The sequence below is a fragment of the Pongo pygmaeus genome, chromosome 6 (genome assembly GCF_028885625.2).
Source record: "Pongo pygmaeus isolate AG05252 chromosome 6, NHGRI_mPonPyg2-v2.0_pri, whole genome shotgun sequence".
NCBI lineage: Eukaryota > Metazoa > Chordata > Mammalia > Primates > Hominidae > Pongo > Pongo pygmaeus.
The window spans coordinates 138591905-138607569 of record NC_072379.2 but is presented as its reverse complement, the minus strand read 5'-3'; the positions used below and the strand labels follow the sequence as shown (position 1 = coordinate 138607569).

The following is a 15665-nucleotide window of genomic DNA, read 5'->3' as shown; positions in this document are numbered from 1 at the left end:
GAAAATACCCCAAAGATGAGCCTTGTCTATGGCACAGTCACTCGTCTGAGAGTTGGGGATTCGGGGCTTCTCCAGTGGAGACACCGGGAACCTTGGAAAGGAAAGCATGGTGTTTCTTCTGCCTGTTGTTGGTTCATTCATTCATCCAGCAAACACTTACTGAGTACTCATCATGAACCAGTTGAAGCTAAATGTTGAAGCAATGAGAAGTTTTGCATTTAAATCAGTAAAGTTGCACATAAGTAATGTTACTTTCTTAGTATGCATCCATCTAGAGTAGAGGGTGAACCTTGAATTAATATGTTAGTGTGGAAGAGACCAGTCTTTTCCCCAGCCTCACATCTCATGATCACTATAAGTGGGTAACATCACCAGGCTGAATAAAATGAAGATGCCACATCTGCACTTGATCCACAGGAACTGAAATTCCAAATCCCCTGCCAGTGCAGAGAAAAGAAGAGTGGTCCTAGAAAGCTGACAAGTGACAGCAGGTGACAGTGGGACTTGGGTTAGGCCTTCCCAGAATCAGCAGGCTTCCCAATACAGCTCTAAATGCCCAGTTTCAACCCTCAGCTTCAGTCAACAGACTAACAATGAGTCGGAAGAAAAACAATCAACAAAAGGATCCGTGATGAGGACCATCATAAAAGAATGGCTGAGGCCTGGCTCCTTCCTCAGCCACTGTGTTAGGATTCTCAACCTCTGGCCTTTGCGCTCACCTGGGCAGGAGCCTCATCTGAGCCAGTGGCAGAGCACAGCTGAGGCATGGGGGCCGCCCCACCGATGCGCACCCATACCCAGGCTTGAGTGTGCAGGCTGCATGTCACCTCCCACACACGCTGACTTCAGAGCCCCTTTGAGGAGGAGGGACAGTGCATGGGAGGAAATATGACAGGGCTTTTATGATGTTGACAATGCTCTGTTTCTTCACCTGGCTGGCAGTGACACTGGTCTTTGTTTTCCAATAAGTTGTTAAGGTATACGTTTTTGTTGTATACTTCTTTGTATTATGTATTCTCTTTCATAATTAAAAAAATAAATCAAAAACATTTAAAAAGAGCCTGGAGCAGTATACATATGAAAAGATTACATAGATAGGCACCTGCAGAGACACATGGCTCCATTTCTGTGTCTGATAGGTGCTTCTGCAAACATTTGTTGAGCACATTCTTTGGCAAAAGTCACCAAGCATAAAGCGTGGCCTGGTGACCCTGTAGTCTGGTAGAGTGCTGGGAGGCCAGAACAGGCTTTCTTCAGCAACGCAGAGCTTCATGGTATAGCACCAGAGACCAGATTGGGGGATATTGGGCCACCCAGGCTGGGGATGGGTAAAGCAGGCACAGCCCGTGTCAGGAGTATAAGGATCTCAGGAATTACAGAGCAGCGTGAGTATCTTTGAAATACTCATCATGGAGTCCAAACTGGTTCTTCTGGGAACCTTCCTCATTGACATTACAATTCATAGTTTTCTTTTTTTCTTCTCTTTCCTTTACTTCCCTTCTTGCTTTTCTTATTTCACCAAGTCAAGTCAATATCGTTTAGGTGGATCCATGTCCCTGACTGTACTTTCTTCACTTTATTCTACATGCACAAGCACATAACCACAAATTTAGAGGCCAGTATGCTCTGGACATCTGAGAACTGGTTTCCAGTTTGCACCAACATCACCAGAAGCCTTTGGAGATTATATTCATTTCAGTTGCAGATGCAACCTTCTCCTCTGGCATGTAAAAAGTGAGTTAGATTTTGGTGCTACGCTTAGCAGAGTTGGAGGAGGACTAAGAACGAAGGATCAGCGTGAAAAGTGTGTGTGTGTGTGTGTGTTTGTGTGTGTATTTAGTACATATTCAGAGCCAAGATGTTCACTGCCAATATGAATAGAAAAAAACGCCAATCTGGTTCTAACATTATACAGGGAATGGCCAGTTGAATCAAGGAAGCCTGCATCCTTTAGGAGACTGTCCAAGTGTGGCATGAGAATGATGTCAACATCTAGACCCAACTGCAATTATGTCAACCTCCATATGGATATGATGGTTCATTCTGAAGTCTTCAGCACTTATATTGGTGATAGCTGAAGATACTCAGTTATGACAGAATCATCAGTGAGGGTCTGAAATGATCCTCCTTAGCACACACTTTTATGGACATCAGCAGCGGCCCCTTAGGTAGAACATCTCTGCAACAGTGGTGCTACGTGTGTTACATCAAGCTGCAACCACCCAGAAGTTTGGGTGTCATGTCTGTCCCCCCAGCTCTCCTTCTGGGGTCAGAACCTTGTTCCTTTGCAGCAGCTCTCCCCCTTAATTTCTTCAGCTTATAACCAAGCAAAAGTACCCTGCTGCAGAGTGCACAGAGATCTTGGGGTCCACGGTGTTTGGCTTGGCCATTCCAAGGATGGCTCCATGGAAGCCAGCACAATGGGTGGGCCCCTTGTCAACCTCCCCCATGTTTTGCTCCTAGAGCTTCATCTCTGGGTCCCTTTTTCCATTTGCTTGTCTACCTATCACCCTAATCAAAGACAAAGCTATTTCTCTCTGATCTCCTGTTTGCCTAGGAAGCTGTGTGTCTTTTTAAGAATCATATCACAGGTTGACCTGGGATTAGCTCACCTCGATGACCATCTACATCTCCACTTGGACCTTCTGGATCCCCCCATGCATGGTGTGGATTCATCCTGTGGGGAGGCTGCCTGTGTTTTCCCAGCAGGCTTGCCTGTGGTCACAGGGCATGTTGTCTCTCCATGCAGCTGCCCCGAGGTGCTTTCCAGCCCTTGCCTTTCTGGCTGTCTTCTGTGCAGCTCTCTCTTACCTCTGGCTCCAATTCCTCTAAAATAACCTCCTCCTCCTCCCTGCTCTTCAGATTTCTGCCACTGTTTCTTGGGTCCTGTGCTGCTTCACTATAATCCCTCGCCGCCCACTCCTGGTCACCAGCTCAAACAGAGGCTCAGAGCTCAAGACAGCAATGCAAGTCTCCTTATTTTTTTGCAGTGGAAACATAAGATTTAACAACCCATCTGAAATACAGTTTTACATTTTGATTGCTTCTGCCCCAGCCATACTGAGGTTACTTTCAATCTACATGTATTTGTGGGAACGGACTTTTTCTCTGCAGTTCAATTCGAGTACACCTTATAATATCAGTGATTATAAAATACCATGGACTAATAGAGTGTCTTGCTTCCAAGGAGTTCAGACTGCTTTATAATTCTGCCAACCATAATTTATCTTCATAAGCTGCCGTAGAGACAAGAGAAAAAGCGAGATTAATAATCACATTTTATAGATGGTGAAATAAAAACTCAGAGAAATTGAGTAACATTTTTCCAGAAATGCACAGCTCCACCTATGCACTCCGATTAGCACTGCAGATTTATTACCCAAGTTCGAAGTGGCAGTGAACCCTGCCCTTATTTTATCAGTGAACTATGTAAATGAGCAAGACATTGACTCTGGTCTCAGACTTGATCAAAGTGTTTGGGGTGAGCAAGGGACTATACCCTGAACCCTGCGTCCCAGCCCTTGTTGCCGCCGACGCCATAAGCAGACACAGTAATACGGGTTGACTCTGCCCGCCAGGGTCCTCAGACCCATGGGACCACCCTCCCAAACATGTTCCCCGGGCTGTGTTCCCTGGGCATCACTCTGACCTCTAGCCTGGCACACTGTTAGGACTCCAAGCAGCCCAAGGGCATGTCTGTCTTTTCAGTCTTCATTACTGCATGTACCCAGCATTCATGTGAGATGAAATAAAAGGAACACTAGGTTACGGTAGTATTTCTCTACACAAGGAAGAAGCAAGAGGATTGTGGATAGGGAGTTTTATTCCTTTTTTTTTTTTTTTTTTTTTTTTGAGACTGAGTCTTGCTTGCTCTGTCACCCAGGCTGGAGTGTAGTGGCGCAATCTTGGCTCACTGCAACCTCTGCCTCCCGGGTTCAAGCGATTCTCCTGCCTCAGCCTCCCAAGTAGCTGGGATTACAGGTGCGTGCCACTATGCCTGGCTAATTTTTGTATTTTTAGTAGAGACGGGGTTTCGCCATGTTGACCAGGCTGGTCTCGAACTCCTGACCTCAGGTGATCCACCTACCTCGGCCTCCCAAAGTACTGGGATTACAGGCGTGAGTCACTGCGCCCGGCCAGGGAGTTTTATTTCTAAAGCTAGGTGGTAGGTACTTCACTGTTGGTTATATTAATCTTTTCACCTTTTTGTGTAAATAAATGAAACAGTTGTTTAGTGGATATGCTTTAATATATTTCAACAGAGTGTTCCATATCAGAAAGAAAGTGGCTTTAAAAAATGAGGAAGCTGGGTGCAGTGGCTCATACCCATAATCCCAGCACTTTGGGAGCTGAAGAGGAAGGATCGCTTGAGCTCAAGAGCTCAAGAACAGCCTGGGCAACATGGTGAAACCCTGTTTCTACCATAAAATACAAAAATTAGCTGGGTGTGGTGGTGTGTGCCTGTGGTCCCAGCTACTCAGGAGGCTGAGGAGGGAGGATTGCTTGAGCCCAGGAGGTGGAAGTTGCGGTGAACCAAGATTGTACCACTGCACTCCAGCCTGGACAACAGAGCGAGACCCTGTCTCAAAAAGAAAAAAAAAAAATAAGGAAGAGGGATGATCTGTTTATTTCATTGCTTTCACATGGACTTAGACGTGTTATAGATAAGTGGTTTAGTATTGTTTGGCTGCCTACTCTGTGCCGGGCCTATGTAAGGTGCCCCCTATGATGCTCTGTTTAACCTAATCTTCATACCTGTACCCAGAAGTAGGTACACAACCAGTACCTGACAGGGCTGGGATTCAACCCAGTGAACACTGGGATCCCAAGTGCGGGCCATGCCCTCTTGACTTCTGCAGCCTCTACACCTCCACTGGAGGCCATTCCCCTGCAGGGTCATATGATCTGGACATGACCTGGAAATGCTTCTCAGTGTATGCAGTCAAGAGAGCGAGTGGAGCTAAATCATCAAAGCTTCCATATTGATGGTGTCCAAAATGACAGTTGTTTTTCCTCTTTCTATAGAAAGATAGAATTTTCAGTGTCTTGCTATGAGAATGTTGGAAAGAAATTATCCCCCTCTTTCTTAGGTGCAGATTTTGTCTGACACTTCATGTGTGTTTAAAGTATTTTTGATGTCCCAAAATAGTAATGAGGCAATTCTTTAAGATGGTTCCATGGGGTGGAGCTGTAGCAGGGAAGGTGAGGAACAGCAAATGAGAGATCAGTTATGACAGAACCTGGAAATGCTCACTCACAGTATTCAGGAACCAGCAGCCCTACCTGCCTGAAACCGAACCGAGAACAGGAACAGCCCCCGTGGAAGCAACCGAAATGTGATGATCAACCCAAAAAACCATGTAAACTCTGAAACAGAAAGGCCAAGCTGTCTGCCTCTCACATAGGAGGTACTGACAAGGTGGCATTGCCAGCTCCGGGGAAAACTGGCAACTGCTGGGGGTGTGCACTTGACGTAAATTCATTCCTTCTACAAATGTGTATGGAGCACCTACATGCCCAGGCTGTGTGCTAGGCACTGGAGATACAGCAGTGACATGGGGGTTGGGGGACTTGCACTGCTCTGTGTGTGATAGCCACCCCTGCCTGGCCACTTACTAAGGCTCAGCTCAGACTTCTCCTGGTCTTCTTCTTCTTCTGCTTTCTCCCTCCTCCTCCAATTTCCCCTATCTTTGTGTACTATGTACACACTTCACACATTGTATGTCAGATGTCGCTATGCTGCTATCTTGGCTAGATGGTGAACTCCTGGAAGAGCCGCGGGGTCTGGTTTACTTTTTGATATTTAGCACCCAGCACAGTACTTGGCACAGAGGAAACACTTAGTAAATGGTGGTTGAATATTCTAATAAGTGAGTGAGGACAGCTTGAAACAAATTCTGGCTCAGAATGACCATCAGTAAGAATGAGCTTCCCTGAAGATTAAGCATGCTTTAGCAACCATCCAACATGCTTCAGGTGGGCTGGATGAAAAGAAACATTTTGGACTTGACTTTGAACTTCTAGGACCTCCGAGCCTTATAGACTAGCAGAGCAGGGGGACAAGGCCTCTGCAAGATCAGATCACAGCAAAATGGTCTGAAGTCCCCAAAGATTCCCGTGGGCCAGATGGGGAACTACCTCCCTTACCTGAGGGTTTATGGGCTGGGTGTTGAGCAGCTGTTTACAAAGCAGCTTCTGTGTGCCAGGCTGAGGATCAAGGACAAGTGAGATGCAGACCCTGCCCTCCAGGAGGTATAGTAGAGGCAGATATGCAGACGTATTTGTGTGTCAAAAATGACAATTATTGGCCGGGTGCGGTGGCTCATGCCTGTAATCCCAGTACTTTGGGAGGCTGAGGCGGGCGGATCACGAGGTCAGGAGATGGAGACCATCCTGGCTAATATGGTGAAACCCCGTCTTTACTAAAAATACGAAAAATTAGCCGGGCGTGGTGGCAGGTGCCTGTAGTCCCAGCTACTTGGGAGGCTGAGGCAGGAGAATGGCGTGAACCCGGGAGGTGGAGCTGGCCGTAAGCCGAGATCGGCCACTGCACTCCAGCCTGGGTGACAGACCGAGACTCCGTCTCAAAAAAAAAAAAAAAAAAAAAAAAAGGCAATTATTTACTCTCTTTCTCCAGAACAAGAATGTTTAGTGGCTTGCTTTGGGAGTGTTGGAAAGGAATGAGTCCTCTTTCTTAGGTGCAGATTTTGTCTGACACTTCATATATATGTTTAAAGTATTTTTGATGTCCCAAAATAGCGATGAGGAAATTCTTTAAGATGGTTCTGTGGGGCCGGTGGGTGCTCAGTTAGTATTTATTGGACCAATCTGGTCTGAGTATGTCATTGATCTTTGTATGCTTGTCATCTGGTAGAGCCAGCACAGATACAGTGGGCAGTGTCTGTTTGAATAAGGAAGAATGGAAGCGGGCAGGGATTGGGGCAGGCTGTATCCGAAATATGTCTCATGAGTGCAGAGAAAAGGCTGCACCCTTAGGGATGGGAGAGGGATCCAGAGTGGATTGGAAAAGGTTAAAACCAAAGGCAAGAGAGCAGCAGGTGGCTGTAGTGAGGCCCAGATGGAAGAGCATGCGATTTAGCATGTTGCAGTGGGACTGCGCGGGATAAAGGCTTCAACATAAGAGCTAAGACGGAGGCTCTAGAGGGCGTAATGACAATGGCCATAAAATAAGAGGTTTGGGCTAAATCCCTGAGGTCCCAAGTCCTAACCCTGCATGACCCAGGTGCCACTTCTAGCCCTCCTGCTCCTCCTCTCTGTCACTTTTGCTGTAATTCTTTTGTTGGCCAGCTGCAAGTAGGTGTCTTCGGCACTCCTGCTGTCTGCCCTGCCCTAGTGAGCGTGAGCCGGGATGCTCGTGCCCCTCTCTGGGCCTCAGCTTCTGCTCCTCCTTGGGCTAAATCCTGCCCCCTCATGCCCAAGCCTTGATTGCTGCATAATGATTCAGCCGTTCTACTCTCTTTTGTCTGCACTGCCTTAGAGCTTTGTCTTAATCCATATTTTAACACTTTCTTATATTTAATAAAGGTTTATTTGATCAACAAATACTTAATGAGTGGCTACCGAATGCCTGCGCTGCCCTCATAGACTTGGTCAGGGAAGACAGACAGTGAGCAGGTTAAGAAAGTGCTGTGAAGTGGCATTTATGGCACCCTATATGAAGACTAACTGGTGTCAAGGGAGGCCTGTCTGTAGCGTGACAGCTGAGCTAAGATTTGAGGGATGAGAAGGAGGCAGCCATGTGACAGCCAGCAGGGAGAGCATTTAAGGCAGAAGCAACAGCATCCCACAAAGACTCTAGCTCCAAAGGAGCTCCGGGTACTCTTGCAAATGGAAAGAAACCAACAGGCCTGCAACGTGTTAAGCTAGGAGAGTGGTTGGCAGTGACGGTGGAGAGGTGGGCAGGGTCCCAATCGTGGAGGCCCCGTGGCCATGGAGGGGTTTAGATTTCATTCCAAGTCCAGTGGGGAGCCCCTGAAGGCTTACGGCAAGGGCGGGGGGGGTGCCATCTGTTCCCTGTGGCTGCCATGGAGGAAGTGGGCACAAGGAAGGGAGAGACAAGTGGAAAGGCTGCAGTGGAAGCTCCAGGTGATGCAGGGGTGACCAGCGCCACTGCTGCGGCAGGGGGGATGGAGAATCAGGGGCTGACTTGAGACTTTGGAGCTGGCCATGTTAGTGGATAGACGGTGGGGATGAAGAAATCAAACATCTTTCCTGGATTTCTGCCTAAGCAGCTGGAGGGTGGTGATTCCATTTCATAAAATGAGGAGGACAGTGGAAGGAATATGTTTAGAGAGGGGGATCAGAGAAGAGTTCCCTTCTAGACGTATGGAATTGGAGATGACTATGAGACATTCCAGAGGCAATACCAGGCTTCCAGAATGTAAATCTAGAGCCAGAAGGAGAATTCCAAGATGGAGACAAACCTGGGAATACAAATGGAATTTAAACCTATGGAGGGAGTAAGATGACTGTCAGTTTCCTAGGGCTGCTGAAATAGGTACCACAAAATATCTGGCTTAAAACAAAAGACATCCAAAATCAAGGTGTCAGCAGGGCCATGCTCCCTCTGAAGGCTCCAGGGGTAGAGCCTTCCTTGTCTCTTCCTGCCTCAGGTGGCTCCAGGTGTTCCTTGGCTTGTGGCAGCATCACTCCAATCTCTTCCTCCCTTTTCGCATGACCATCTTGCTGCTGTGTCAGTATCTATGTCCAGATTTCCCTCTTATACGGATGTGAGTCACACTGGATTAGGGCCCACCTACTCCAGTATGACCTCATCTGAGCTAATTATATCTGCAACAACTCCATTCCTAAATAAAGTCACATGCCAAGGTGCCAGGAATTAGGAGTTCAACATAACTTTTAGTGGGACACAATTCAACCCATAACAATTATCTAGGGCAACGGTGGAAGGAGAGAAGACGGTGGGCTTAGGACTTGGCCAACACACAGCAGTTGGATAGAAGAGGGTGAGCCTACAAAGGAAATGGGCAAGCCACAAGCAGAGAGGCGGGACACATATGGGGAGCGAGCGATGTCATGAAGACCAAGAATAAGTGTTTCAGGGCAGGAAGGAACGATCACCCGCGTGAAAAAAATGCGGCTCCCGGGTCACAGAGCTAAGAAGTTGATCAACGGGTGTGACAGCATGGAGATCACTGCTGATCTCAACAAGTGCAGCGCGTCAGTGACGCAGTGTCCAACTCCAATTAGAGGAGGCTGAGCAAATGCTGTGAGGTGAAGAGGTGGGAACCGCAGGGGGAGATGACTGTCTCCAGAGAGTGGGCCTTGAAGGGGAGCCGAGAACTAGGGCAGCAGCTGCTGGGAGACGAAGGGATTAGGAAAGGTTTGTGTTTGGGGCTTTTGTTTTGTTTTTTGTGTTCTGTTTTGTTCTTGTGTTCTGCTTTGTTTTCTAACGTGGGAGCCGCTAGAGCATGTGGTGTGCTGTGTCGGCTCGATTTTTATGTCTGTGTCTTTCTGTGACACACGTTTTGTATTCAACTCGAGTTGTCCTGTGTGCTTTGATGTGGCTTTCCCAGCATCAGAGGCCTTCACGGACAGTACTGTCTCCCAGCCACCTAGCCAGATGCCTGGGCATTTGTTCTTTATGGTCGCAGCAGGAACATTCTGCGGCACGTATCGTGGTACCGTGAATGGCTGCCATTTCATTTTCTTGGTGTACTACAAGCAATTTTCCCAGGCCCCGTTCATGTCACGTCAGTTGTCTAAATCTATGTCTGGTGTTTTCTGCTAAAGAACATCACTAAAGTGCCTTTGTGTGGCCGTTTTAGTTGCTGCAGTCTGCCTTGTTCATCACTGGGGAATGGAAACTGGAAAACGAGGTTCCCGTGGGTTAGGAACCACCTTCCGGGCCATGAGAACCACGTAACTAACCTAATAGGAAGGGCAGGCCCATAGTCAAGTTCAGAGAAGTCCCCTGGGGCCAGACCAGCCTCTTCCTAAGACTTGAGTGTCAAACATCCAAACCTACAGACTGGAGCGTCAAACATCAAACGTCAGGCTGCAAGAGGGCAAGGGCCAGCCAAGAGGCCAGGTGACAAGAATTGGGGGACAGAGGTGAGAATGTGCTTGATCCTTGAGCCAGCAGTCCAGGCCAAAACTCTCCTCCCATGAAGAGGCCTAGATCCACGTGAGAGGAGGCAGGAGGCCACCCCTGACTCTAGAACAGGGAGGGTAGAGAGAAAAGCAGGTTCTGACACCATAATACTTTTTTTGGTAGTGTTCTTTTCAGATATTCCCTTCTTTTCTGGCCAGGTATGGTGACTCCTGCCTGTAATCCCAGCACTTTGGGAGGCTGAGGCAGGTGGATCACTTGAGATCAGGAGCTTGAGACCAGCCTGGCCAACGTGGTGAAACCCCGTCTCTGCTAAACGTAGAAAAATTAGCCAGACCCGGTGGTAGGTGCCTGTAATCCCAGCTACCTAGAAGGCTGAGGCACGAGAATCGCTTGAACCCAGGAGGCGGAGGTTGCAGTGAGCCCAGATCATGCCACTGCACTCCAGGCTGGGCAACAGAGCAAGACTCTGTCTCAAAAAAAAAACAAAAAACAAAAACAAAAAAAACCTGAAACAGGTAGTCCCTTCTTTTTTCTAAGGGATGTGATGTTTTAAATAAACTGAAACGATCTCTAAAGGCAATGCTAGAGGCAAACTGGCAGTAATCTCATCAGTTACACACAATGATGAGTGAACCTGGGGGCCCTGGTGTGCGGCCAACACTGACACAGGTGGCCTAGGCAGGTGGTGGGCTTGTGGTCACATGGAAGACAAGGGTGCAGCAGGGACATGTTTTGGAGCCACCACAGGCATCCCCAGCTCATCAGTGCCAGTGAGTTAGAGTGGCCCCTGACACTACACGCGCAGTCCAATGTGGGGACCAAAGGAGACAAAGGCCAAAGAGGGGGTGAAGTGGCAAGCAGAACACTGGCAGCTGAGGATGCCCAGCAGTGAGTGATGGGGACAATGGAAGGCTCATTAAATAGCAACAAGGCAACTCGTTCCAGCCCCCAGCGGTCACTCCTTCTGCTGCCCAGACCAGCAAGTGTGGCTGGTATTCTAGAAGCACCTAGTAGCCAGTACCCAGTCTCCAGTTGTGAGGAAAGGAATAAACTCCTTTTTTTTATTTTGAGACAGGGTCTTGCTCTGTTACCAGGCTGGAGTGCAATGGTGCAAATCATGGCTCATGGCACCCTCAAACTCCTGGGCTCAAGCGATCCTCCCACTTCAGCCTCCTGAGTAGCTGGGACCACAGGTGCACACCTCCATGCCTGGCTTTTTTTTCTTTTTGCAACGGACTCTCGCTCTGTCACCCAGGCTGGAGTACAGTGGCAAGATCCTGGCTCACTGCAGCCTCTGCCTCCTGGGTTCAAGCGATTCTCATGCCTCAGCCTCCTGAATAGCTGGGATTACAGACTTGCGCCACCACGCCTGGCTAATTTTTGTATTTTTAGTAGAGACAGGGTTTCACCATGTTGACCAGGCTGGTCTTGGACTCCTGACCTCAAGTGATCCTCCCACCTTGGCCTCCCAAAGTGCTGGGATTACAGGCCTGAACCACTGCGCCTAGCCCTTTTTTTTTTTTTTTTTTTTTTTTAAGAAACAGGGTCTCACTCTGTTGCCCAGGCTGGTCTGAAACTCCTGGGCTCAAGTGATCCTCCCACCTCACCCTCCCAAAGTGCTGGGATCCCAGGCATGAGCCACCACACCTGGCCAAACTCCATTTTACATGTGAAAAATCAGAACTTTGTAATAAGACATTTTTGGGTTTTGTTTGTTTTGTTCTTTTCAATACTATTATATAAAGAAAAAAGATTAGCAATGAGAACAAATTTAAAGGGGGAAGAGGAGGTGCTTTTTCAGTAGAGAAAAATTCAGCTGGAAGATCCAAGACCAGTGGGGGTGTTTCTGATCGCCCTCTTCCTCCCCACTCTTATGCTAGGTGGGTGAAAGGTAACCAAGAGAAAGGTCTCCCCAGCTCCCTTCACTCCCATTCCAGGCTGCAGAAAGGGTAGGAAAGTAGCCTCTTCTAGCATCGCTTAGTCAAGTGGAAAATTTATAGAGAAAACAAAAGTCAGGCTAATGCATTTCATTATCAGCAGAATGCCTTGAGCCACTTTCTTTCTTTCTTTTCTTTTTTTTTTTTTTTTTTTTTTTTTTTTTTGAGACAGGGTCTATTTCTGTTGCCCAGGCTGGAGTAGAGTGGTGCAATCTCAGCTCACTGCAACCTCCGCCTCCCGGGTCCAAGCAATCCTCCCACCTCAGCCTCCCAGGTAGCTGGGACTATAGGCACGCACCACCACACCCTGCTAATTTGGGTTTGTTTGTTTGTTTGTTTTTGGTAAAGACAGGGTTTTGCCATGTTGCCCAGGCTGCTCTTGAACTCCTGGGTTCAAGCAGTCCACCTGCCTCAGCCTCCCAAAGTGCTGGGATTACAGGCATGAGCCACCGTGCCTGGCCTTGAGACATATTTTTTAAAAAAACATAAGCTGTGTTCATATCTCAAACTTTGAGCCTGGTTTTGTCCAAAACATACCCCTACCTAATCATGACAGAGTCTTAGAAAAGAAGATGTACCCTGGTGGTCTCTTTAGTGTTGATTACCAACTCCCTGTGAAATGTTCTCTTGGGGTTTAGGTGATTTCCTTGAAGGGACAGAACTCCTACATTCAGGAACAGGTTGTTCATGGAGTTTACGCTAGAATCCTGGTTGATGCCAGACTCTATATTGATGAATGGGGTTCTATAATTGTAATATTAGGTAACTTTTAAGAAGATTAGCTTTTTAGAAGCTAATTTAAAAAATAGCAATGTTTCCTTAAGAAAGTGTGATGTAAATTCTTAAGAAAGGATAATTGGCATAAACAGATATTGGACTTAATCCCATTATTTTGGGAAGAGGACAGCTTGTTTTACATCTTCCTGAAAATAGAATACCTCGAGTTAGGTGTGGTTGTGCATTCCTATAGACCCAGCTACTCAGGAGGCTGAGGCAGAAGGATTGTTTGAGTTCAGCAGTTCAAGACTATAGCGAGCTATGATCATGCCTGTGAATAGCCACTGCACTCCAGCCTAGGCAACATAGTGAGTTCCCATCTCTAGAGAGACAGAAGAAAATAGAAGACCTGCATTTCAGAATTCCTTTGTAAAAACCAGGCATTCTCTGAAGATAAGTTTCCCAGACTTTCAGCTACAAAAGATAACTTCAGAATATCTCTAAAATGGTTGTTAGCTCATCTGATTGGCGTGTGAAAGTAATGAAGTCAGTAGATGTGGTTCCCTGTAGGTGTGTTCTAAAGACACAGACTTATCCTTCACCTCACCCAACCTTCTAAGTGGGTCCTCCACTAATGGAGGGGACCAAGCCAAAGAATGGAAGGGTTGTTGTAGCACAGCACCTCTCCTGAGAGCCACAGGCCCTTCAGAGGAGAAGTCAGTAATGGCACCCCAGGTTTGAAAGATAGTATTCATATAGAAACAGCTTCCTGCATTTCCAACTTGCTAATGGTTTCTTCCATTCTTCCTTTTCAGGGCCCCTGAGATCATCCTTGGTTTACCATTTTGTGAGGCAATTGACATGTGGTCCCTGGGCTGTGTTATTGCAGAATTGTTCCTGGGTTGGCCGTTATATCCAGGAGCTTCAGAGTATGATCAGGTGGGTCCAGATGACACAGATATTCACAAGACCTCATTCTTCATCTGGAAAATAGCCTGGATTAGCATTTCATTGATTACATGACAAATGGGCGGGACTGTGGAATGTCATGTTGTCTCCCAAACCTTGCTTCCCTTAACTTTGCTATTTTTTCTTTATTCCTTTCTCTTTTCCCTTTTTCTTTTTTCTCTTTTTTGTTAACTTCTTTCCCTACAAAAATTGTCATTTTCATTTTTCTCAAAGCCAGCAGAGCCATTAGTATACCATATGTATAGTGACAGGAAAAGCCCTGACCTCATTCTTATCTTCTCTTGCAGATTCGGTATATTTCACAAACACAGGGTTTGCCTGCTGAATATTTATTAAGCGCAGGGACAAAGACAACTAGGTTTTTCAACCGTGACACGGACTCACCATATCCTTTGTGGAGACTGAAGGTAGGAAGAGCGTCTCCTCCACTCCTCACAGTGGCCCAGCGCTTAGGGAAGAGGGCCATAGACCCATTAGTGGGGAGCTTTTGATTCAGTCAGCAAAATGAGGGCACTGGGGGGCGCTGTTGTTAATACATGGTGTGGGCTGAATCTGAATGCTCAGAAGCCCCTCTTTCCCTTGGCCTATCGCCACCTGTGAGAGTCCCATGTTATGATTGCTGAACTCCCAGGATTTAATCCGATAAGCCTTGATGACTGTCTGATTTGTGCTAGGGAGAGAAACAAACCCCACTCTGCCCTTGAGAGCTGGCAGTCCAGAGGGAGACGGGACCATGTGCCACAAGCTCCCGCCCACTGTAATAAGGGCCCTGTTCCTGGTCAAGAATGGGTGTGGGTGCCAAGGGGAAGGAGCATTTAATTCTGCCTGCAGCAGAGGGGCAAGGAGGAGCATTTGAACTGGGCCCTAAAGAATGAAGAGGGAGCGTGGTGGCTCATGCCTGTAATCCCAGCACTTTGGGAGGCTGAGGCGGGCGGATCACTTGAGGTCATGAATTCGAGACCAGCCTGGCCAACATGGTGAAACCCCGTCTCTACTAAAAGTATAAAAATTAGCTGGGCGTGGTGGCATGCGCCTGTAATCCCAGCTACTCAGGAAGCTGAGGCACATGAATCGCTTGCACCTGGGAGGCGGAGGTTGCAATGAGCTGAGATGGTGCCACTGCACTCCAGCCTGGGCGACAGAGTGAGACTGTGTCTCAAAAAAAGGAAAGGAAGAATGAAGCGGGTTTGCCCAGGAGAGAAGTGTGGGGTGGCGGCTGGGATGGTGGGGGTTAGGGAGAGGGGTTCCAGGCAAAAGAGGCTGCCTGATGAGCCCATGGGAATGTCCTAAGGCCCAGGGAGGTGTCTGGTTCACACAAGTAACCATAAACCTGAAACTCGGAGGCAGGGGCTTCACTTTAACAGAAATATAGTTTGCTTTCACTTTGATCTGTGCCTAGCAATTAAAATCAAAGTATTTTCCTGGTAAAAAAAAATAATAAAGTCTTAAATATGTTTCATTTTAGGTATTTCTTTTTTTGCAGCAGGGTGGGTGGGTGTTTGTTTTGTTGTTGTTTTGGGTTTTTTTTTTTTTTTAATGGAAACTGCAGCTAAATTCTAATATGGTTTAAAGATAATGTACATCCACTAGTCACCAAAGACTGAGAAAAGAGATTTGGGAACTGAGAAAGCACTCAGGCTATTGATGGGAGGCCTGGCATTTGGCAACTGTGAGGGTGAGTGTCAAGGTCAGGTCCAGTAAAAAAAAGTCCTCCGGTGGAGGAGGGTGAGGCTGGAGTTTGCTGCTGTGTTTTATTGAAGAGCCTCAGTCCCACATGTCCAGCTGTTCCAAGGACTTAAGCCGCTCCAGGTGTGCTGTCCTTGAGTAAGATTTTGAGGATTAATTACCTCTGGATTACCTCATGGATGAGTCCAAAAATCCATAGTAATTGGAAACAGCAGTTTCCCCAGCCATTTGGGGAATGTATGTCTGTGTCTCAGCCACCA

The 15665-nt window shown here is 47.3% G+C and overlaps 1 protein-coding gene across 5 annotated transcripts in view; it reads left to right on the top strand.

Moving 5' to 3' along the window:
- HIPK2 (homeodomain interacting protein kinase 2) overlaps positions 1-15665 on the top strand; it is a 220551-nt gene that overhangs the window by 132986 nt on the left and 71900 nt on the right. For all 5 annotated transcript variants that reach the window (XM_054493968.2, XM_054493967.2, XM_054493966.2 and 2 more), the window contains exons 3-4: positions 13566-13689; positions 14007-14126. In XM_054493968.2, the coding sequence (XP_054349943.1) occupies positions 13566-13689; positions 14007-14126 (244 nt within the window). The remainder of the gene's footprint in view (positions 1-13565; positions 13690-14006; positions 14127-15665) is intronic.